Source organism: Phacochoerus africanus, chromosome 11 (genome assembly GCF_016906955.1).
Source record: "Phacochoerus africanus isolate WHEZ1 chromosome 11, ROS_Pafr_v1, whole genome shotgun sequence".
NCBI classification, from domain to species: domain Eukaryota; kingdom Metazoa; phylum Chordata; class Mammalia; order Artiodactyla; family Suidae; genus Phacochoerus; species Phacochoerus africanus.
In genome coordinates, this window is record NC_062554.1 from 7,810,655 (window position 1) to 7,833,091 (window position 22,437).

General features: G+C 46.3%; 1 protein-coding gene across 4 annotated transcripts in view; it reads right to left on the reverse strand.

Annotated features, from left to right (window-relative positions):
- C2CD3 (C2 domain containing 3 centriole elongation regulator) overlaps nt 1-22,437 on the reverse strand; it is a 122,955-nt gene that overhangs the window by 29,797 nt on the left and 70,721 nt on the right. For all 4 annotated transcript variants that reach the window (XR_007130990.1, XR_007130989.1, XM_047754141.1 and 1 more), the window contains 5 exons: nt 20,517-20,855; nt 11,414-11,552; nt 7,929-7,993; nt 3,187-3,392; nt 731-861 (listed from right to left, as the gene is read on the reverse strand). Coding sequence is in view for 2 of the 4 variants with exons in the window: in XM_047754141.1 (XP_047610097.1) it covers nt 731-861; nt 3,187-3,392; nt 7,929-7,993; nt 11,414-11,552; nt 20,517-20,855 (880 nt within the window). In the remaining 2 variants the exon portion in view is untranslated. The remainder of the gene's footprint in view (nt 1-730; nt 862-3,186; nt 3,393-7,928; nt 7,994-11,413; nt 11,553-20,516; nt 20,856-22,437) is intronic.

Consider the following 22,437-nt stretch of genomic DNA (forward strand, 5'->3'; position numbering starts at 1 on the left):
TGGTGCTGGGGCCTGGAAGGGAGTGCTCATTCTTAGGGCCTGCCCTTTGATAGACAGAACACGCTCCAGCCCTGTTCCACATATGCATCCACAGCAGGCTTGGTCAAAATGATGGGGAGCTATTTTTCACAAAATAATCTGGCACACGGGTTTAGGAGCGGAAAGGGCATGACATATATTCTCACACAACAGACGATTGGCTTTAGGGATGAACGTTAAAGGCCTCTGAGGAAAAGGGAAAAAGTCCCTTGCACTGAAGCTATCCTTTTTTTTTTTTTTTGTGGGGGCTGCACCTGCAGCCTATGAAAGTTCCCAGGCTAGGGGTTGAATCAGAGCTGTAGCTGCCAGCCTACCCCACAGCCACAGCAATGCCAGATCCAAGCCATATCTCTGACCTACACCACATCTCACAACACTGGATTGTCAACCCACTGAGCGAGGCCAGGGATCGAATGCACATCCTCATGGATACTAGTTGGGTGCGTACCCTCTGAGCCACAACACAAACTCCCTGAAGCTATCTTTTTGATGGGGTAAAAGTTCTAGGTCCCATTTTATAAGCACTTTGTTTTCACACGCTCTTGGGGCTCCTGGGAATTAAGAAAGAAGGTCAATGGTCTTTCCCTGTCCCTCATTTCTCCTTCTAAAAAAGGAAAGATGGAAATAACCAGCTAATTTGCACACTTCCATCTTTGACTCCATCTCCTCCTACCACTGAGAAATCACTCACCTCCCAGGAGAGGAAAAATCAGCCTCCGAGGAGGTGTGGGCAACATGTTCTGGAGTCTGAACTGCAAAGCAGCCAGGGAACGTAGCCAACACATCAGAGGCGGGGAAGGAGAAAGGGCTGTGTACTGGCATCTGCAGAAGCAATGAGAAAAATGTACACCTGTTACCACAAATCCTTTTGGATCAAAGCAGTAAAATAAATTTGCAAAATTTATTATTGTGTATAATTTACTGAATATTTCTTATGTGTTGAACACTGTACTAAGAAACTTATATGCATTTTCTCATTTAAACATCACAATAGGAGTTCCCGTCGTGGCTCAGTGGTTAACCAACCCGACTAGTATTCATGAGGACGTGGGTTCCATCCCTGGCCTTGCTGAGTGGGTTAAGGATCTGGTGTTGCCGTGAGCTATGGTATAGGTCACAGATGTGGCTTGGATCCCGAGTTGCTGTGGCTGTGGTGTAGGCCAGTGGCTACAGCTCTGATTAGACCCCTAGCCTGAGAACCTCCATATGCTGAGGGTGTGGCCCTAAAAAGACAAAAAACAAAAAAAATCACAATAAGCTTTTGCGGTAGGTACTATTATTACCTCCACTTTATAGACTATATGCTCAGATTGTTTCTAAAAGCTGAGTTATTTTTACTCATGCTCTTGTTTCCTCCAGCTAGGTTTATCAACTCCTGCCTGGACAGCTAACATTTTCTTTACATGTGAGGATAATCTGGCTGTGATATTTCTTATCTCATGATTATCAGGAATGATGTAAAGAAAAGGCCTTCCTATATGGGGACTATCTACCTCTTTGTCATCTTCTCAAGTGTGCATTTCTTCACTCATTCACTCATCTGCTATTTACTGACACCCACTGTACTAGACCCTGTGCCAGGCATGCGTGATGGAGAGATGAATAAAATGGTGTTTGGGAGTTCCTGCTGTGGCGCAACAGGAGTGGTGGTGTCTCTGGAGTGCTGGGATGCAGGTTAGCTCCCCACACCGGCACAGTGGGTTAAGCATCCAGTGTTGCTGCAGCTGCAGTCACAACTTTGGCTTGGATCTGATCCCTGGCCTGGGAATTCCATATGCCATGGGATGGCCAAAAAAAGAGAAAACACCCCCCACAGTGTTTGTCTTGATAGAGCTCCCTTGTATTTGGGACAGTCTGGAAAACTCTCCTTTCCTTTACAGTTACACTCGCTGAAAGAGCTGTCTATGCTTACTATCATCAATTCCCTTCTTCTCGTTCTTTCTTTTCAATTTTTCTTAAACAGACCAAAAAATTTTTTTGGTCTTTTTGCCTTTTCTTGAGCCACTCCCATGTCATATGGAGGTTCCCAGGCTAGGGGTCTCATCAGAGCTGTAGCCGCTGGCCTACACCACAGCCACAGCAACTAGAGATCCGAGCTGCATCTGTGACCTACACCACAGCTCACGGCAACGCCAGATCCTTAACCCACTGATCGAGGCCAGGGATCGAACCCGCAACCTCATGGTTCCTAGCCGGATTCGTTAACCACTGTGCCACGACAGAAACTCCCAGACCAAAAATTTTAATTTAAGAATTTAAAAAAAGTTCATCTGATATGGTTTCAGATTCCACTGCAACTAACCTTATTTTATTTAAAAACTGAGATTTTAGTCATGTATTATAAAACTCACTCTTTGTGTGCAATTTAGCAGTTTTCAGTATATTCAGAATCGTGGATCCACTGTTACCATGTAATTCCAGAAATTTTTCTTTTGTGGCCACACCAGAGGCATGCAGAAGCTCCCAGGCCAGGAACTGAAGCCGTGCCACAGGAACCAGAGCCACAGTAGTGATAACCCATTGAGCCATCAGGGTTATGATTTTAATTTTCTTCCATTATAGCTGGTTTACAGTGTTTTGTCCAGTTTCTACTGTATAGCAAGACGACCCAGGCACACATACACATTCTTTCTTCTCATATTATCCTCCATCATAAGTGATTAGATATGTAGGTCCCAGTGCTAAAAAGCAGGATCTCATTGCTCTAGAAGATTTTTTCATTACCTCAAAAAGGTCATGAGATCATTATGAGACTCAAATTTATTTCGTATGCTGGAAAGTACCAAATGCATGTAAATTATCTTCTTATAGGTTTTGCTCAGTAGAAGCCTTACTGGTTAAGAATGTGAATCAGAAAAAAAAAAAAAAAAAAAAGGGAAGAAAAAAAGGAGTTTCCATTGTGGTGCAACGGAAATGAATCTGACTAGTATCCATGAGGACACGGGTTCAATCCCGGGCATTGCTCAGTGGGTGAAGGATCCAGCATTGCTGTGAGCTGCGGTGGAGGTCACATATGTGGCTGGGATCCCCTGTTGCTGTGGTTGGCAGCTGTAGTGCTGATGTCACCCCGAGCCTGGGAATTTCCACATGCCTCGGGTATGGCCCTAAAAAGCAAAAAAAAAAAAGAATGTGAATCAGGATATGTACCAGTGATCCTGGAGTCTTCACCCCACGTCTTGCTTGTCTTTCTTCTTTGAAGCGCATTAAACTCTCCAAAGGGGAGACAGCAACCTTTATCTGCCCTTGGCACTCGCCACTGAAGTCTGTGATGTTGTACCAGCCGCAGACAAACTGGAAGCCAGAGAGCAGCGGGGAGAGGTCCACCGAGGCGAAACCAATCACCCTCTCCTCACCTGCGGGGTAAAGAGAAGGGCCGGGCGGTGTGGCTGCGCACGTCCTGCCACTGAGATCCGAGGCAGTGCACGTGGAAGCTGATTCGCGGGATGGGAGGGCTCCGTGATGCCACAATCAACGGGGAAGACAGATAACAGGGTGAGAGACTGGCAACTGGAGCCAGATGCCTACTGTGAATTCCCTCTTCTGTACAGTCGGGAAAAGCCGGCAGGGTCGCGAGTCCTGTCTTCTTGACATAGGCTAGGAAACACCCACTGAACATAAGAAACACCTCTTTTCCCCCCCAGGTTGTCATGTCTCACAGATTTTCCTCAGAGCAGTGGATCTTGAAAGGAATCACCTGAAAGACCATCACCCGTGGAATTATAAGGGGTTTTCGTTTTCTTATTTACACTAGCCTGTATTTAAATTGCTATAACATATATATGTATTATAATGAAGAATGAAAGTGACGCAAACCACACACACACACACACACACACACACACACAGAGACGAGGAACTCCCTAGAAAACCAGTTCAGGGGTAAAATGAGCCCGGGCTGAGGCTGCTCTTGACGACAGGGAAGGAGGACTCCTGGGCCGGACGAGCTGCCCCCACGACCTTTGTGCTCAGACGCACTGCTTCCTGCTGTCACTCCTGACATGAAAGCAGCTGAGGACAAACAGCTCCTGTTCCTACACTGAATACATCAAGGGCTGATTCTACCGAACGCGGCCACAATCCTCCTTTTCAATTTGCTACATAGTCAAGGAATGCGAATGTTCGAGAGGCGTGGTCACGACCACCTCTAACGGGTTCGGGTTCGTCGCCGATGTGCTCTCCTTCGGGCCGGGGCCTACCTAAAAGCGGAGCCTGGCTCGCTCCACGCTGCCTGTGCTCTCCGCAACGGGCCCAACATCCGCCCACATCCTAGGAGCCTGAGAAGCACCCACGGAGAAGGCGCGCGAACGGGCCAGGGCAGTAACGGACGCAACAGCAAACCTGAGTGTGGCTTTGACTCGAAAACACTGCTGTGACTTCCTGGGCCTCGGGTCTCGGGGATATGAGAAGGACCGAACCCTCACCTTGGACAGTCTTAGATTCTAGGACCGCTCGAAGTTATCTTCCCCAGAGCAGGGGTTACGTCATTTTCACCCACTGCGGGTGAAGAATGGTGGCTGGAGCCATTGATTTGCCCTCCCAGGACAGAGCTCGGCAAAGAAAACCCATCTTGCTCTTTTTGGTTACGGAGCATAATTTAGCTTGTCCTTGCGGCAGGTTCTGCCTCACGTGAAAGCACTTCCTCCTAAACTCGGCTGAGGAGAAATCTGGTTAAAGATCATCACCATCGAGAAAAAGAATGGCTTTGAAGAATCAAATTTAACATCAGATTTCGCAGCGGCCCATCCTTCTTCCTTTGTGGTTTTATGTTCTAGGGATCCTGAGTGCCTTTGTATTCTTTCCTTTTTTTTTTCCGTCTTTTTTAGCACTGGCGGCATATGGAGGTTCCCAGGTTAGGGGTCGAATCGGAGCTCCAGCTGCTGGCCTGCACCAGAGCCACAGCAACGCCAGATCCAAGCTGCCTCTGCGACCTACACCACAGTTCTGGCAACGCCGGACCCTTAACCCAACGCCGGATCATTAACCCACTGAGTGAGGCCAGGGATCGAACCTGTAACTTCATGGTTCCTAGTTGGATTCATTTCTGCTGAGCCACGACGGGAACTCCATATTCTTTCTTTACTCCAGGCTTTTGCATTTGCTGTTCCCTCTGACTATACACCCGATCCCTTCATCTCTCAGTTGAAGTACACCAGGAAACCTTCCCTGACCTCAATTGGGGTTAGATGTCCCTCAGCATATGCTGCATTTTCTAATCATACTGCATCATTAGACTAGAAGCTGCGTGAGGACAAAGACCACGCCCGCCTTATTGAACACAGCTTGGTCTGGCTTGAGTAACTTTTACAACAGGTTCCATGCATCCGTGTGGAAAGGCTGGAGTTAAGGGGAGAGAGGCATCTCCCTACGCCGAGACAGAGCTGGATGAGCGCTATTCCCGCTTCACTCATCGCTATGCCCAACAGCCCTAGCACGGTACCCGACACGTAGTAGCCACAGTAAAAAAAAAAGCTCCATTTACTAGGTGCCAATTATGTGCCAAACACTGTTTATATATATACTTATCTCTAATCCTTACAAAAACCCTGTAGGGCTAGTACTATTATCCTTTTTTTTTTGGTCCTTTTTGGCCGTCTCATGGCATATGAAGTTCCTGGGCTAGGGATCAGATCTGAGCTGCAGTTGTGACCTACACTGAAGCTTCGGTGATGCTGGATCCTTTAAGCCACTGTACTGGGCTGAGGATCAAACTTTCGTCCTGGTGCTGCAGAGATGCTCCTGATTCTGTTTTGCCACTGTGGGAACTCCACTATTACCCTAATTTTATAAATAAGGAAATAAAGGCTCAAAGATGTAAAGTGATTTGTCTCAGATCACAGAGTTTGTAAATAGCAGTGCCAAGATCTGAATACAGATCTGCATATGACCAATGCTTATACTTTTTCTTTTCTTGCTAAACTAAGTGTCAAATTGAGGAAAAGCCTAGTCTGACTGAGAATCTGTGGAGTACTTTAGAGAGAAGACAGGAATAAAAAACAAAAGAGGAGGAGTTCCCGTCGTGGCTAGTGAATCCGACTAGGAACCATGAGGTTGCGGGTTCGATCCCTGGCCTTGCTCAGTGGGTTAAGGATCTGGCGTTGCCGTGAGCTGTGGTGTAGGTTGCAGACGTGGCTTGGATCCAGTGTTGCTGTGGCTGTGGTGTAGGCCAGCGGCTACAGCTCCAACTGGACCTCTAGCCTGGGAATCTCCATATGCCACGAGAGTGGCCCAAGAAATGGCAAAAAAAACAAAAACAAAAACAAAAGAGAAGCTGAATAAAACAGAAATTCCTGGTGTTGATACAGAGAAAACTGATTTATGATCAGCTCCTGCTCTGCTGATGAGACCGGGCGGGTTTGGAAGCCATGGCAGCAGGATGGGATCAATCAGCCAAACCAGATCCACAGCATGAGTCCCAAAGAGGAGCATACAAGGAGAGCCAGCTAAGTCCACTTCCTTTACCCCGGACCACCCTCAGGTCCTTACAGGCTTTGGGGTTAGCTCTGAAACTTACCACTGGCAAGCAAACACTATGACGCTGCAGATAACTCAAAACCACCGAAGGTTCAGAAACCAAGACCCAGGAGGAATCTTAAAGGAGCTAGATTTATAGGAGGGATTTGGTGAGACAAATTTCCCTAAGTATCAGAGCTGTGAGAGTGTCGAATGTCCTAACCACTTTATTTTTCTGAGTTATCCCATCTTACCAGACCGTGTACAAACAGTGAAGGCTATTGGCCAGTCAGAACGGGGTCTGAGTCCTAGCTCCATCAATTACTAGGCATGACCTTAGTCAAGCCACTAAACTTCCTTGGGACTCAGATTTTTACATCTATGAAACTAAACCAGTTATATTTTTACCTGGTAGGATTAGGGATATCTGTAAAGGGATAGTGGCATTCACTAATAAAAACAAACAAACAAACTAAACTGAGATGGGGTTTACTAAGAATCAGGCACTCATTTAATTCTCCTAAAACCCTACAACATAGGTACCGTTATCCTCCCTACTTTATAAATAAGCAAACTGAAGCACAGAGAAGTTAAGTTAAAACCCAAGGTCATATTACTTTATAAGGAGAGGAACTGGTATTTGAATCCAAAGAGTGTGGCTTCAGGGTCTGTGCTCTTAAGGCTGCTGTATTAAACCTCTTAGTAAATGCCAGTTGAGTAAAGCTAGATCCAAGGACCATGACGTAAGCATGCCATCCTGGGTCTTAAAACAGGGAAGGACAAGCTGTCACACTCTAGTCTGTGTACTGCCTGAACATAACAGGCTTTGGGTTACTAGGCCAGAGTCAGCAGAAGGCATAACATCACGCAAAGGGGAGGAAATCAGCTGTGTATGCTAACAGGGCGTTGTGAGTATTACGACACCACTGGAAAGACTCGAATGTACTTGCATTTCTGCACTAGCAGGTAATCAAACAAAACAGTGTGGTTCCTAAGGATTTAAATTCCATAGGAGAACGATAGGCCATTCTGCGGGGTTACCTCTAACACATATACGTGTTTCCAGCACCGTCAGTGCCAAGGTTTTACTTGGTTAAAAAAAGAAAAGGATTGGCAAATTGTCAACATGATATGAGCTTATTTTTATAACTAAATAAGGAAAGAGTTCAGAGTTCCCATTGCGTGGCTCAGGGGAGACAAATATGACTAGTATCCATGAGGATGCAGGTTTGATCGGCCTTGCTCAGTGGGTTAAGGATCTGGCATTGCCGTGAGCTGTGGTGTAGGTAGCAGATGTGGCTTGGGTCCCGCACTGCTGTGGTGTAGGCCAGCAGCTGCAGCTCCGAATTGACCCCTAGCCTGGGAATCTCCATATGCCGTGGGTGTGGCCCTCAAAAAACAAAAACCAAACAAACAAAAAGATAAGAAAGAGTTCATACCTCCTTTATGCCAAACTTTGAAGACCAGAGTTTGCTGTGGGTCCAGAAGAAGCTCTTTCGATAGCCTATTAAGAGAAACCACCACCATAAGTTAACTGTGCAGGAAGCGTCTGCACTATGACACATTTGCAGAATATCTTATATATATATATTTTTTTTTGTCTTTTGTCTTTTTTGTTGTTGTTGTTGTTGCTACTTCTTGGGCCGCTCCCGCGGCATACGGAGTTCCCAGGCTAGGGGTCAAATCGGAGCTGTAGCCACCGGCCTACGCCAGAGCCACAGCAACACGGGATCCGAGCCGCGTCTGCAACCTACACCACAGCTCACGGCAACACCGGATCGTTAACCCACTGAGCAAGGGCAGGGATAGAACCCGCAACCTCATGGTTCCTAGTTAACCACTGCGCCACGACGGGAACTCCGAGAATATCTTATATTTTGCAGCACTTTCCTAACACTTTCATTTCATGCTTATCTCCTAGGACATATTTTTATTTTCACAGTTAAAAGGAGGGGATGGAAGCTCAGAGAGGTGAAATGACTAGTAATTTGTTGAGACTTGAAAACAAGCAACCCGTGGGCTCTCTCTTGTGGTGCAGTGGGTTAAGGATCTGGCATTGTTACTGCAATGGCTTGGGCTGCTGCTGTGGTATGGGTTTGATCCCTGGCCTGGGAATTTCCACATGCTGTGGGTGTGCCCCAAATCAACCAACCAACCAAACAAAAAATAAAAACCAAGCAACCTTGATGTAGTACTCTCCCCTAATCCCCGTGTCCCGTTCTACTGGAGCAGGTAAGGATTCTTCTCATGTCTTGTGGTGGTGGGTTGGGGTGGTGAGAAGAGAAGGAAAAGAATGTTTACTGAGTACCTACCCTGGGCCAGCCATGGTGCCAAGTGTTTCTCATATACGTACCCTGCGCAAAACCTACAACATGGGTCTTACCGTCCTCGTGGTGAAGGCAGGCTCAGAGAGAAGGGATTTGCTCAAGGTCACATAAGATTCAGTAAGTGGCGGACCTGGGATTTGAACCCGAGTGTGTCTGACTCCAAAGGCACCAAAAGAAGAAGGGAACCAACTTTCTCATCAGATTAAAGAAGGCTATATTGAGTTCAGGATCACCTTTAATACATTTTATATAAAGTATTAAATTACCAAGATTTGGGAAGTTCCAAACCGGGCACCACTGTTCCAGGCGAGCAAGATGGGGAACCACAGAAAACCTGGAGACTTGGTTTTCTTCCCCAGACTCCACTGGGGAACTGAAGAGAGCCGACTGCGACAGCGGCTGAGGCACCTGCTGTCTTGGAACAGTGTGCCAGAGCTCTGAATTCTAGCTGGGGGTCAAAAGATCCACCTCTGAATTCCAGCTCTCCTCTTGCCACCTAGGGGACCCTGAGCTCTCAGTCTCTTTGAGCCCTGGTTTTCTCACCTGTTCAATGGGGTATTATCTACTAGCTACAAGGTTTCTAGAAGGATCAAATAAAGCAATTTCGTCACAGAGAAACTGTAAACAGCACCACCATTCATTTTTCTTCTAATCTTGCTTTTGTCACCAACAGACTGTAACTGCCATAGGCCACCATCTCCTCAACTAAAGGACTCGTGAAGTAAGGGGATGAAATGAGGTGACTGTCAATGTTGCTTTAACAAGTTTGTAAAGTTAGGTTCTTTTTTTTGGCCATGCATGTATTATGTGGAAGTGCCTGGGCCAGGGATCGAACTCATGCCATGACAGTGACCCAAGCTGCTGCAGTGACACAATGCTGGATCGTTAACCGGCTGTGTCGCAAGAGAACTCTCAAAGTTAGGTTCTGAATAAACCTATCGCTCTCACTTAGGAGCTCAGCCCTCTGGTCACTTACCTTTTGAGGCAGATTTGATATTTGAGACAAAGTACTGGGCATGATGGCCAAAATTTCTATAATTTCCAGTAGCTCACCTTAGACAGTACTGAGCTGTTACTGCAGCTCCTGACTCGGGTCATCCTCTCACATTTCAAAACACTGAACATGTGAGTAACTGCTGAGACTCGATTAGGTACGTAAACACTGTGAGCAAAGAGCAGATCGGAAACCACACGGCACGGCTGGTACTGAAGGATAAGAATTAAACTTTACAAACAGTGATGCCAGGAGTTCCCATTGTGGCTCAGCAGTAAGGAGTCCAACTAGTATCCGTGAGGATGAGGGTTTGATCCCTGGCTTTGCTCAGTGGGTTAAGGATCCGGCATTGCTGTGAGCTGTGGTGTAGGTTGCAGACATGACTTGGATCCCACGTTGCTGTGGCTGTGGTGTGGGCTGGTAGCTGCATCTCTGGTTCGAGCCCCAGCCTGGGAACTTCCATATGCCAAAGGTGTGGCCCTAAAAAGGAAAAAATATAAAAAATAAAAAGGTGATGCTGTGTAAAAATCATAGTGACGACAGTTAGTGATAGACCACCCATCTTTAACAATGATGAGACAGATAACAGGAGAGGAGGAGAGCCCTGTACCACACAGGCTCCCTAGGCCAGCCCCTGACCACCCAGCCTCACTGCCCCACAACCGACAGGACTCTCCTCCCCTCTTGTGAGCCTTCCAAAGGAGATGGTTGTTTGTTATGTATCTACCAGGTACCATGAGGTATTTTTCCTAAATGTCATATAATCCGGACCTCACAATAACCCGGTGACATTCACCTCTGCTTTACAGACGAGGAGTCTGAGGCTCCAAGATATTCTATACCTTGCTCACGGAGCTAGTAAATGGCAGATGGGGCTGAAGGTCAAGTCTCTCTAGTTCCAAAGCCCAGGCTCTTTGCACTGCATCAGAAATCTTTCCTACAGATGGATAATCCTTGGATTCCTGTGATCAGTGCTCTCTGCCCTCTTCGCCTAGACAACCTGTATACTCTCTTCCACACTCACCTGAGGTGTCTTCAGGGGCTGTTTTTTTTTTTTTTTTTTTTTTTAAGGGCCACACCTGCGGCATATGGAGGTTCCCAGGCTAGGGGTCAAATTGGAGTTGGAGCTGCTGGCCAATGCCACAGCCACAGCAATGCCAGATCCAAGCCGCATCTTCGATCTACACCACAGCTCATGGCAACTCTGGATCCTTAACCCACTGAGCGAGGCCAGGGATCAAACCTACAACCTCATGATTACTGGTCGGATTCCTTTCCACTGCGCCATAATGGGAACTCCAGGGGGACTGTTATAATTGGCTTTAACTCCTGCTGCCTAGAACAGCGCAGAACATATAAGACGTCTTCACCGAACACCAGTGCGGCACTGAGCTGCAGTGAGCAGAGTTAAAAACACAACGAAACCTTTAAACCACCACTAGCTGTGAATTCACAGGAACTAGGATGAAATAACCATTTAATAAGGAAAGCATGCTCTAAGTTGATTCAGTAGTGTTGTGTCTGTTACATTCTTTGCTCTGAGCCTGTCTCTCGGAACAAAAAGCAGATTCTGAAGGTCGATGGAACAACATAAAATACAAACCTTGACTGCTGTTGAAAATTCCAGATGGGGGAATCTGTGTTTTCAACCACTTGGGTGAAGACAGGAGATGGCTCATCAGCTGTTGCAAAGGAAACGCAACAACTGGGTACTGAGACTTTCCGCTCGGTCAAGGGGCTCCCTGAAAAGAGAAGAGTGGAGTGACTATGCTTAGGCTGGAGGCCTCTCTTTATAAAGCCACAAGAAGAACCAGTCCCGGCTCTCCCCGACCCTCTGGGCCTCTGCCTAAGCTATTCTTTGTATCTGAAAAGCTTCTGCTACTGAAGCTGTCCTTTCAAGGCTCAGTTCATAAATATTACCCAACAAGGAACAACTTCTCAAAAAGAATGTATATATATATATGTATAACCGGGTCACTTTGCTGTACAGCGGAAATTGACAGAACACGATAAATCAACTATAATAAAAAATATTTTTTAACAAAAGCAAACAACTTTTCCCATCTCTTTGTACTTTGTGAGATGACGGAAAACACTAGACTGAGAGGCAAAAGACAGAACTGCAGGAGTTCCCTGGTGGCACAGCAGGTTGAGGATCTGGTGTCACTGCTGTGGTGCGGGTTGCTGCTGTGGTGCAGGTTTGATCCCTGGCCCAGGGACTTCTGCATGCCAGAGCTATGGCCAAAAAAAAAAAAAAAAAAAAAAAAAAAAGAACTGCTAAGAGCCCAGACCTACAGGTCAGATGATCAGTGATCAGCTCTGCCACACACATTCTATGTGACCTTGGGCAAGGTCTCTAGGCCACTGATTCCCCAAGTGGGGCATATGATAGTTATATCTCCACAGACATTGTAAGGATTAAAACTAAATAATAGTAGGTAACACTTATATACCAATTACTATGTGCCAGGCACCATTCTAAGAACTATACATGTATTAACTCATTTAATCCTTGCAATAAACCTATGAGGAAGATCTTCTTCCCAATACACAGACGAAAAAGGTAGGGTACAGAGGTATCAAACATTTATTAAGTGGTCACACTCCCTTTACTGAATGGTAAACTGAGAGTCCAATTCAAGCATTCTGGCTCTGGGGTCCAAGCTCTCAGCCATGACCTGTACTGCCTCCACTCGAGTTAAATGAATGTAAAACACTGAGTACTGGGAGTTCCCGTTGTGGCTCAACTGGTTATGAACCTGACTGGTATCCATGAGGATGCAGGTTCAATCCCTGGCCTTGCTCAGTGGGTTAAGGGTCCCTTGTTGCTGTAAACTGTGGTATAGGTTTCAGACTTGGCTTGGATCCTGTGTTGCTGTGGCTGTGGCGTAGGTAGGCGGCTGCAGCTCTGATTCAACCTCTAGCCTGGGACCTTCCATACGCTGCAGGAAATAACCCCCGCCCCCCACCCGCCTCAAAAAAAAAAAAAAAAAAAACCCACTGAGTACCGTGCTGGTGTTAATTTTACAAGATCAGGTGTCCAATGTGGGAGAGTTAGCCATTTATTCTCTCCTAAAACAATGTAAAATGAAGATGGATGGCAATACTAGATCGTCTAACTGAGCTGTCCAGCAAGATAACCAGCAGCCACATGGGGCTATTCTACTTTAAGTTAGTGAAAACTGAGTAAGATTAAAAATTCTGTTTCTTAGCTGCACTAGTTATATTTCAAGCACTCAAGAGCTACCACACTGGACAGTAAAACCAGAGAACATGTGCATCAGAGGACAGAGTTCCTTGAGACAGCGGTGAATACTACTACAGACACTACACGTCGGTAAGGTCCCTTTCAACTCTAAAATGCTATGACTCTGGGGATTCCAGAGGAAGGGAAGAGAAGAGAACAGAAGAAAAGCAGTATGTCTGAAACATTCATGCGACCCAGAGGAGCAAATTCTGCATGTGGATTCTAATGGGTTTGTCTTTCTCCCTGACTAGCTCAAGGTTCCCCCAAATCCAACTCCCACTTCACTCTGTGGCTGAAGTTAATCTTTGAGGCTCCACCCTGCTCCTTCTCTGATTGTGCCTTTTAGCAGCCACTCTTCTTCAGGCTGCCCTTGTGGACAGAAAGCAATCTGATGGACAAATTTCTACTCAGAATTGCTAACTGTACTTCCTCCCACAAGCAGCGTAACTTTTAATAAGTCACCCTGACAAGACAGACTCCAACGCCCTCTATTCTGAAACGCCTCTTTGGACTCTCTAGGTGGAATCACTGAATTGCACACGCCCAATTAGAGCTCTCCAACTTCCACCTCCTCTTAGGGAAAGAGAAGTACCTGCACTCTTGCTTTGCTCTATTTCCTCAACCCAAACATGTGCCATCAGAGTAGACCAATTCTGTTCAAACTTTCCCACCAAAGCAACAACAACCTAGAGAAAAGTAAACTCTGAAACCTGGAGTGCTGGGGCTCCTGCTGCCTTGAAAGTGCAACAATAAACATGACATCTATCAGCAGGCTTGTATTTTATCGAAAAACTCATGTGAGGCGTTCCCTTGTGGTGCTGTGGGTTAAGGATCTGGCAATGTCACTGCAGTGGCACGGGTCACCAAGGTGGCACAGGTTTGATGTCTGACCTAGGAATTTCCACATGCTGCAGACATGGTCAAAAAATTAAAAAATTCATAAGAATGTTATAGTATCTTCCATAATGTTGCCATATTTGTTTAAACTAAAAATATTACTCCCCCCAACCCCCAAATCTTGTCATGTTATTAATCTCATGGCTTAAAAACAAGACCAGATGGCATTACTTTTCACTCCTTCTTACTGGGGATAATTAATAAAGTAAGAAAATGGGTGATGGACAGAGAAAAGGGAGTGGAAATTCCTCAAGGAGGCTTCCGGAACGAGACCTGAAGAGGAGGAAGAGTGCTGGAAAAGTACTCGCCTTAGGAGGGAGAGTGCTGGTGGCTGCGAGGCAGGAGGCTTTACCAGGAGGCAGAAGAGCCTCAGAATCAGAAAAGCACTAAGATACAGAGAAAAACTATAGGAGGAACAAAATAAAACAAACACTGGCTACAAGATGGCGAAACCAGTTTATAAACATATTCTTGAAAGAGCAGGAGAAAATGATTCTAATAAGATGGTCATAAACAAAGAAGCGTTAATGCCATGGAAATCCGCAATCCAGCACCATCCTTACCGGTGAAAAATAGACAAAAGAGCATTCATCGTACCTTTATCTAGTGAGCTATCGTCTTAAGTTTTATTTTCATGAAACTGACAGCAGGACATGGGCTGACTTGCTCTGCATCCACTGCCCCTTTCTTGTATTCCTGTACTGCAGAGATGGAAGGGTCAGGACTCCGCCTCCCCGTCTCGAGTGTGCTGGAGTATGGAGACCAGCTGGCCTCGAACAACTGGAGGCCATTAACGACGGATCTGGCAGACAGACGTGAGGCAGAGGACATGCTCCTTTCCCTCTGCTCCTGCTCCCAGCAAGGGCAACAGGGAGTTTCCTGCTCTAGGTGCCCAGAGGCCCAGAGGTAATAGCGATGATGAGAGTTTCTGATCACTGGACTGCTGTGCCGGCACTGTATTCTGAACTAAAAAGATCTACCGGTTCTCTCCTGAGAGCTTAGCCTAGAGCCCATTCCTTGAGCCCTTCCAGGAATCTGAAGTATTTTAATAATCTATATTCGGAGTTCCTGTTGTGGCTCAGTAGTAACAAACCTGACTAGTATCCATGAGGACGCAGGTTCGATCCCTGGCCTTGCTCAGCGGGTTAAGGATCCGGTGTTGCCATGAGCTGTGGTGTAGGCTGCAGATGCAGATCCGAATGGACTCCTACATAGCCTGGGAACCTCCACATGCCATGGGTACAGCCCTAAAAAGCCCCCCCCAAAAAAAAAATTCTATATTAACCTCCTTCCTGTTTAAAATGGCCGGGGTGGGTTGTTTCGGATAACTGGACTCTCCCTGACACAGCGGCCATCTCTCCTGTCTCTCCTTCCCCGTCCCCCTGCTCGCTCCCATTTTCCTGAGTAGGTCTCAAGCTTCTAATCAAATGGCATGAGTCCTCAGAGTTTGGGAGCGATCATCTGCCTCTATGCTGGCAGTTTCCAGACTATTCCATAATCAGTGGGGGGTCTGTCTTTCCCTCATGCAACTGAGAGCTCCTTGAACGCACAGAGTAGAGCCACGGCCCTCACTCAAGGTGTGCAGACTCCCCGCTGCCCGACGTCTAGACACTTGCCAGGTCTGGGGAAGGAGGGAAGTGCGGCGGGCGCAGTGGAGGACACGGCAGCTCCTCAGGAAGGCTGAGCGCTCGGCAGAGGACCAACTCTAGTTCTGAGACGCGACCCCTGCTTCTGGGGTTCTCTGTCACTGATTTAGTGTGACACCGGGTACCTCGTTCTGGCTCTCTTGGCATCGAGTTCCTTCACCAGAAACATGTGCTCTCAAATTTCTTCCCATGATAAACCCCGATTCTAGATATGTACCAACACTGCTCAGATCTCGCTCACACCCCAACCCCTGCTTTTAAGGTTTGTTATCTTGGAGGTTGCTATATGCTAAAGACCTTGAAATAGAAGTATTATTTTTACTTTGGAAAAAAAATTGTTCCGTATTCAGTTTTGAATCAGAAATACTCCTTTCAGCCAAACAGGCAGGTGATAAAGAAACCAGCTTGGGAGAGCAGGTCTGTCAGGTTCCCTTGGCTCTCCCCTGGGGGATGGAAGTTCAGCTGGGTCTGTTTGCATTTCTGGAAAAGGTCAAGCTCTGAAACCCTTCTGGAGGCCGCCCAGATGAAGGCGCTGGACCTCTTACAGGCCTGGAGCCAACAGAGCAGTTAACAGGACTTGGGATGAATCAGCTTTTCCATCTTAAGTGTTTTCACTGAATTTCCTGTGTTTTATGTAAGTATGAAAAGTAGTAGCATTAAGAATGGTATGGGGAGTTCCTGTCATGGCCCAGCAGAAACGAATCTGACTAGGAACCATGAGGTTGTGGGTTTGATCCCTGGCCTTGCTCAGTGGGTTAAGGATCCAGTGTTGCTGTGAGCTGTGGCACGGTCGCAGACATGGCTCGGATCCCGTGTGGTTATGACTGTGGCATAGGCCAGCTACTACAGCTCTGATTGGCCCCCTAGCCTGGGAACCTCCATATGCCGTGAGTATGGCCCTAAAAAGACAAAAAGACAAAAAAAAAAAGAATGGTATATTTGTTTCAGTGAGATTAAAATAACCCTTATTTTTGACACTTTACAGTTCACAAACTTTTTTTTTTAATATACTAAACCTGTGCTTGTTAACACCCCTGATAATCACACAAGAAAGGCGTCATGATCTCTATTTTACAAATGAGGCAACCCTCATATTAAATGAAATTAGTCAGAAAGAGAAAGACAAATACCATATGAGATCACTTATATCTGGAATCTAATATATAGCACAAACAAATCTTTCCATAGAAGAGAAAATCATGGACTTGGAGAACAGACTTGTGGTTGCCGAGGGGGAGGGGGAGGGAGTGGAAGGGACTGGGAATCTGGGCTCAGTAGATGCAGACTATTGCCTTTGGAGCGGATAAGCAATGGGATCCTGCTGTCTAGCGCTGGGAACTATGTCTGGTCACTTGTGATGGAGCAGGATAATGTGAGAAAAAAACAATGTGTATGTGAGACTGGGTCACCATGCTGTACAGTAGAAAATTGACAGAACTCTGTAAACCAGCTATAATGGAAACAAAATAAAACAAAACCAATGAAGGAGAGACTGCTCTTTGGCTTGCTCATCACACGTCTGGTAAACCAGCAACTGCAAGACGCAGCCAGGTTTCCCAACTCCTTTTCCGGGGACAGTCCACTGCAACAGTCCTAATTAATTCTATCTGCTGAAGGGCACAGCCCTCCCTCTGTCTCGGGCAAATGGATGAAACTTGCCCTCAAGCGATACCCAAATGCGTTTGTTACTAAAAGCCCAGTTCAGTTTGTTAAGCTAACATTAACTGAAACCTGCTCTGTCACACAGGCACAGATGAGTCAGATCTGATTCTTGATCTGGAGGCAGAGTTAAATAAATATTATAAACACAATAAGCTAAAGACAAGATAAAGACTATAAGGGGAACCCAGAAGGACCCCCTAAGCCTACTTGGGCCGGGGAAAGAGCGCCTCTGAAGGCTGATGACACTGAGGGTGGCTTTGGTTTTCACTGCCTATAACTTAGACCAGACCTCAAATCACACCACCTCTCTGTTCACTGACTGCCTCGCTGTCAGACAGGGCTAGAGATAAGTACACAAACCTTATGAGTGCTCAACAAGCTGATTTTTGAAGGCTTCTCAGAGCTTTTCCTAACAAAAGTATCCAACAAACGCTTGTATTTCAGAACCAGGACCACAGTGGGGAGTATGCTGCCTCAGGTTTAACTTTTGCCGAGGGCAGAGCTCCTAGTTCAGGGCTGTCTGTGAATCCTCTGCACGTAGCTTTGCACTAGGGAAGCGCTGATTTCCTTCCTCAAGGAAGACGCTTCCGAGGCATGAAAGGGATGGCTGCACTGAGAACTCGGTTAAAGGGCAGAAGACAGCCGACGTGGGTATTAAGGAAGCTTCTACCCGATTTTCACAAAGGCTTGGCAGTTTATAGCTGACTCCCAGAGCGTGGGGACACGTTCTTAGAAGAGGAGAGCTGCAGAGGCCATCACATTTCATAGCTGAGGAAAACGTAGGTTTGCCCAAAGTGACGAAGCAAGTCACTGGCCTGGGCAGGCAGAAGCCAGTCTTCTGACTCCCATACGTTTACCAATTAAATTTTAAATTTTATTTTCAATGCAAAAACAAAAAAAAAACCAGAACAATTCTTGCAAAAGTAAAAGCTTTTTTGTGCTTACCTTAAAATTCATTTATCTACTGATTTTTCTTTTTTACAAGTTCAGTGCTTATAAATCAACTTGTCACAAAAGGGCTGCTTAGGGAGGGCAATGAAAAGGAAAAAGCCTGTTTCCCAATGTTATGGCTCATACAGGATCTCAGTATCTCTAATATAGCAAAGCGAGACTGTGTGGGGAGAAGACTTTGTCCGCAGATAGAACGTTTCCGAGTCTCTGACTCACAAAGGTGATGAGATGTGTGAGAACCTTCAGGTCTCTGTGGATGCTTAAAATCCCAGCAGTCAGGTCTGCTGGTAGCGTGTATGGGGAGAGAGAGGAATGAAAGACAAACAACAGCTACTGTGAGCATGAGTTTTGTTTCTCTTCCAAAGTAATAAAAATACACAACACAAACGGAGAGACAACACGGAATTGACAGGAGCCAAGTAGGAAGGTCAAACCAAAAGATGCACGCTGACATCTTCTGGACTCATGATACAGATTTTCTGCCTCTCAGGCAGCCGTTCCACGTCTCTGAACCGCTAATTACAGCCATTTACACATAAGGAAGTCAAGACCCAGAGAGATAATAACTTGCTCCGGGTCACACACGCACAACTTACTGGCTGGGAATACAGGGCTGAATATATTTCTACTGGAATGCAAGCTTCTCGAGGGCACCATTTTTGCTTGCTTTGTTCATTGCTTTATGCCCAGTACCAAGGATGGTGCTTGCATACAGCAAATACAGGTAAGTTTTTTTGCTGAATGAATGACGAATGAATGAGATAAAGTCTTTGCTCTTAAACAGCTCCTACCTAGTAGAAGAAGATCATGCCAACAATTTTAGTGCAGGTGACACATGCTGCGATAGAGGCAAAAGCGCTAGGAGAGCAAACAGGGAAACTGTTAGATGATGATGCTTGAGCTGAGTTTTGAGAGAGGTGGAATCAGCCAGGCAAAAGAGAAAGGTGATGGTAAAAGGGAAAATTTTAGAAGCAATTACAAGGCTGAATAAAAGTAGGGCAGGTTCTATGTGCCATGGATTCCTTTGGCTTTTGATGAGGTCTATGGGCTTCTTCTTTTAAAATTGTTTTTTTTTTGGAGTTCCCGTCGTTGCTGTGAGCTGTGGTGTAGGTTGCAGACGCGGCTTGGATCCCGCGTTGCTGTGGCTCTGGCATAGTAGGCTGGCGGCTGTAGCTCCAATTCGACCCCTAGCCTGGGAACTTCCATATGCCGCGGGAGCAGCCCTAGAAAAGGCAACGAGACCAAAAAAAAAAAAAAGCATAACGTAAAATATCAGGATTACAAAGAAATCAAATTATATTGGCATAAATTATCAAAATATTAAGAAAACTGTGATAGAGTAATATATGTGCTTTATTGACACATAACAAGACCTAACTACAGGTTTAATAACTACTTTAATTTTGAGGTAACGATGGAGGTATAAAGAGTATTCCAGGAGTTTCTGTCGTGGCTCAGTGGTTAATGAATCTGACTAGGAGCCTGGCCTTGCTCAGTGGGTTAAGGATCCAGTGCTGCTGTGGCTGTGGCCAGTGGCTACAGCTCCAATTAGACCCCTAGCCTGGGAACCTCCATGTGCTGCGGGGTTATGCCCCCTGAAAAAAAGGAATATTCCAAGGTATCCGCAATACCTAAAATATCACACGCAAACACTTGCCACTTTTACTACTGACGTCACAGCTACCGTTCACATCACTAGTGTCTAGTGTCTACATTCACAGTTGGAGGAAATGTTAAATTTCAGTTAATAAAAATAAAGATGTAATTATCTTCCTACTGAAGTTCACCGACTCTGACTTGTATCCTTGGATCCTTTGGGGGCCTATGGATCCTAAAACCCCTTGGCTCTAGGGACCTAATGAAGAGAGCCTGAGTTGGCGGGAATGGAGTAGAAGGTAGAGAGACAGGAGTCCTCTTGGGGCGCAGCAGGTGAAGGATCCGGTATTGTCACTGCAGCAGCTTGGGTGGCTGCTGTGGCCTGAGTCTGATCCCTGGCTGGCTGGGGAACTTCCACACGCTGTGGGCGTGGCCCCTCAAAACAAATAAAGAAAAAAGACAATTTGACTATGGAAAAGGAAAAGAGAAGTATTTAAGTTGATACTCAGGTTTCTGGACTGGAGAATTTATGATACGCAAAATTAGGAGAACTGATGTGGTCCATTTAGGTTCAGAAATATAATTAGTGATTAAAATGATGACCCATTCTCCCAGACTCTGTCATGATCTGGGAGAAAGATCTGTGAAGACAGGACCAGAGCCTGTGGAGTCAGATACGTGTTTCTGGATAAGGGAGGACAACATACCTTTCAGGCTCAAGTGCATGGCCCTTTCTACCAAGACACTGGCTGCAAAAGTTCCATCCAGCTCTGCAGGGCCCTCCTGGGCGGGGCCGACGCCTGCGGTGCTGCTGCTGCAGGGGACCTGCGTGGAGGCTGGGGACTGCGGGCGGCCACGTGGTGGAGAGAGCTGGGTCTCATCGTTTCCTCTGGGGAGCTGCTCAGACTCGCTGTGGCTGCTGCAGTCCATGGAGTCCAGCTCGTGAGGGGGCCCAGGGTGTGAAGAGAGAGAGGAAAGAACCACGTGAACTCGCAAGGCAGCTCCGGAGAGGTTGGAAGCATTCCGTCCAAAGAGAGGATACACACCTATGAGAGGATGGAGGAGAATAAGCCTAGGCAAGCAGGAGCCAAGGACACGCTCTCAACCTGGAGACGCTCGCTGGGGGTGCTTATGGCCCGCTCTCCTTTGGCGAGAGAGGCCTTAATACACCAACGTGCAAACGAAACTGTGAAGTGAATACACAGGCACACCCCTCCCCTCGACCCCCTCCCCGCCACCATCTCCAATAATGGAAAGTGGTGAGCGCTTTCAGGCCAAAGCCAGGGGACCTCCAGGCAGAGCCGCCATGAAGGAGGTCACATGCTGAGGGCAACTAGACTTGGATGACCTCTGAAGCCTCTTAAAAGTTTAAGCTTTGATGAATCAGGAGTAGCCGTCTTCTTTTCCACATGTCCCATTCTTTCCTTTTCTTAGACTTTCTCATTAGGAAGCTGAGCTGGTGCTCATTTTAGACTGTTTCGCCAGCGAAACAGGTTCTGGCAGGAGCCGTGAAGCTCATGTGGAAGGGAAGGAGGATGGGGGTGGGGGGGGGCAGAAGGCGGTAAAAAGGAAAATAAGGGAGTTAGCATCTGCTGAGTATTTTTCATGTGCTGGAATCTCGGGGGTTAAGAAACAAGCTGAACGGCAGAAGTGATCACAACTCTGTAAATTAACTACACTGCAACAGAACTTAAAACAGAGTGTAACCCGTCGAGATGACGCCCAATAAATGGCAGATTTAAACTCAGGGATTTACATTTTTCTGATTTGTTGGATACTAAGATGAGACCTTATTTACAAAGTAGGAGGCATTAATAGTTCCTTGAAAATCTCAAAGTTTGCTTCATTAGACCTATTTCAATTCAGGAAAATGGACTTAATTGCTTCGCAGATGGGACTAAGACAGAACCTTTCCTGTCTTTTTTTTAGGTAACCTGTTTTCTTCCAATGCAATGTGTGGATTCTTAGGATTATCACAAGGAGACAATAAGGGCAGGTCACAGAAGGGAAGGTACTCAAAAGCAACCCAGTTAAATCCTTATCCTCAAGAACCTTAACAGGACTTGGGAGGGTGGTCGGATGGATGGATGACTAGATGAACTGACTGACTCATCCAACAAACACATCTAATGCTATGCTTTGTACAGGCCCCTTTACGAGAGGATAAAACGGTGGTGGGGTGTGGGAAAGTAGGAGGGAAATGGGCAATAGGAGAAGGTAAATACTGCCTTTGGTATCACTCAATGAAGTGACTTAAAAAAAGTGTGTTTGAGTTTTGACCTTTAAGTCTGTATCAAGCATCCCAAACCTACTTTCTTTAGCGCAGTGAGCTTAAATTTAAACGTCTGTCTTTATGAACTGCAGTTCAAGGGAGCTTTGCACACCTCAAGGACTTTTTCTGCAGTCTCTCCGAAGGGACTCTAGGCCAAACCAGATCAAATGGGGCACACGGCATTTGATGAGGTGCTCCGTAGAGCCAGAATTCTACCTGCGGGGTCCAGAGAGAACCAGAGCATCTGGGATGACCACCCAGATAGTACATTCTTTAGCTTGGGCCACCTGCTCAACAAAAGGCTCAGAGCACAAGGATAACAGAGCTAAAACAGGGTTGTGATTCAGTTTCTTCAA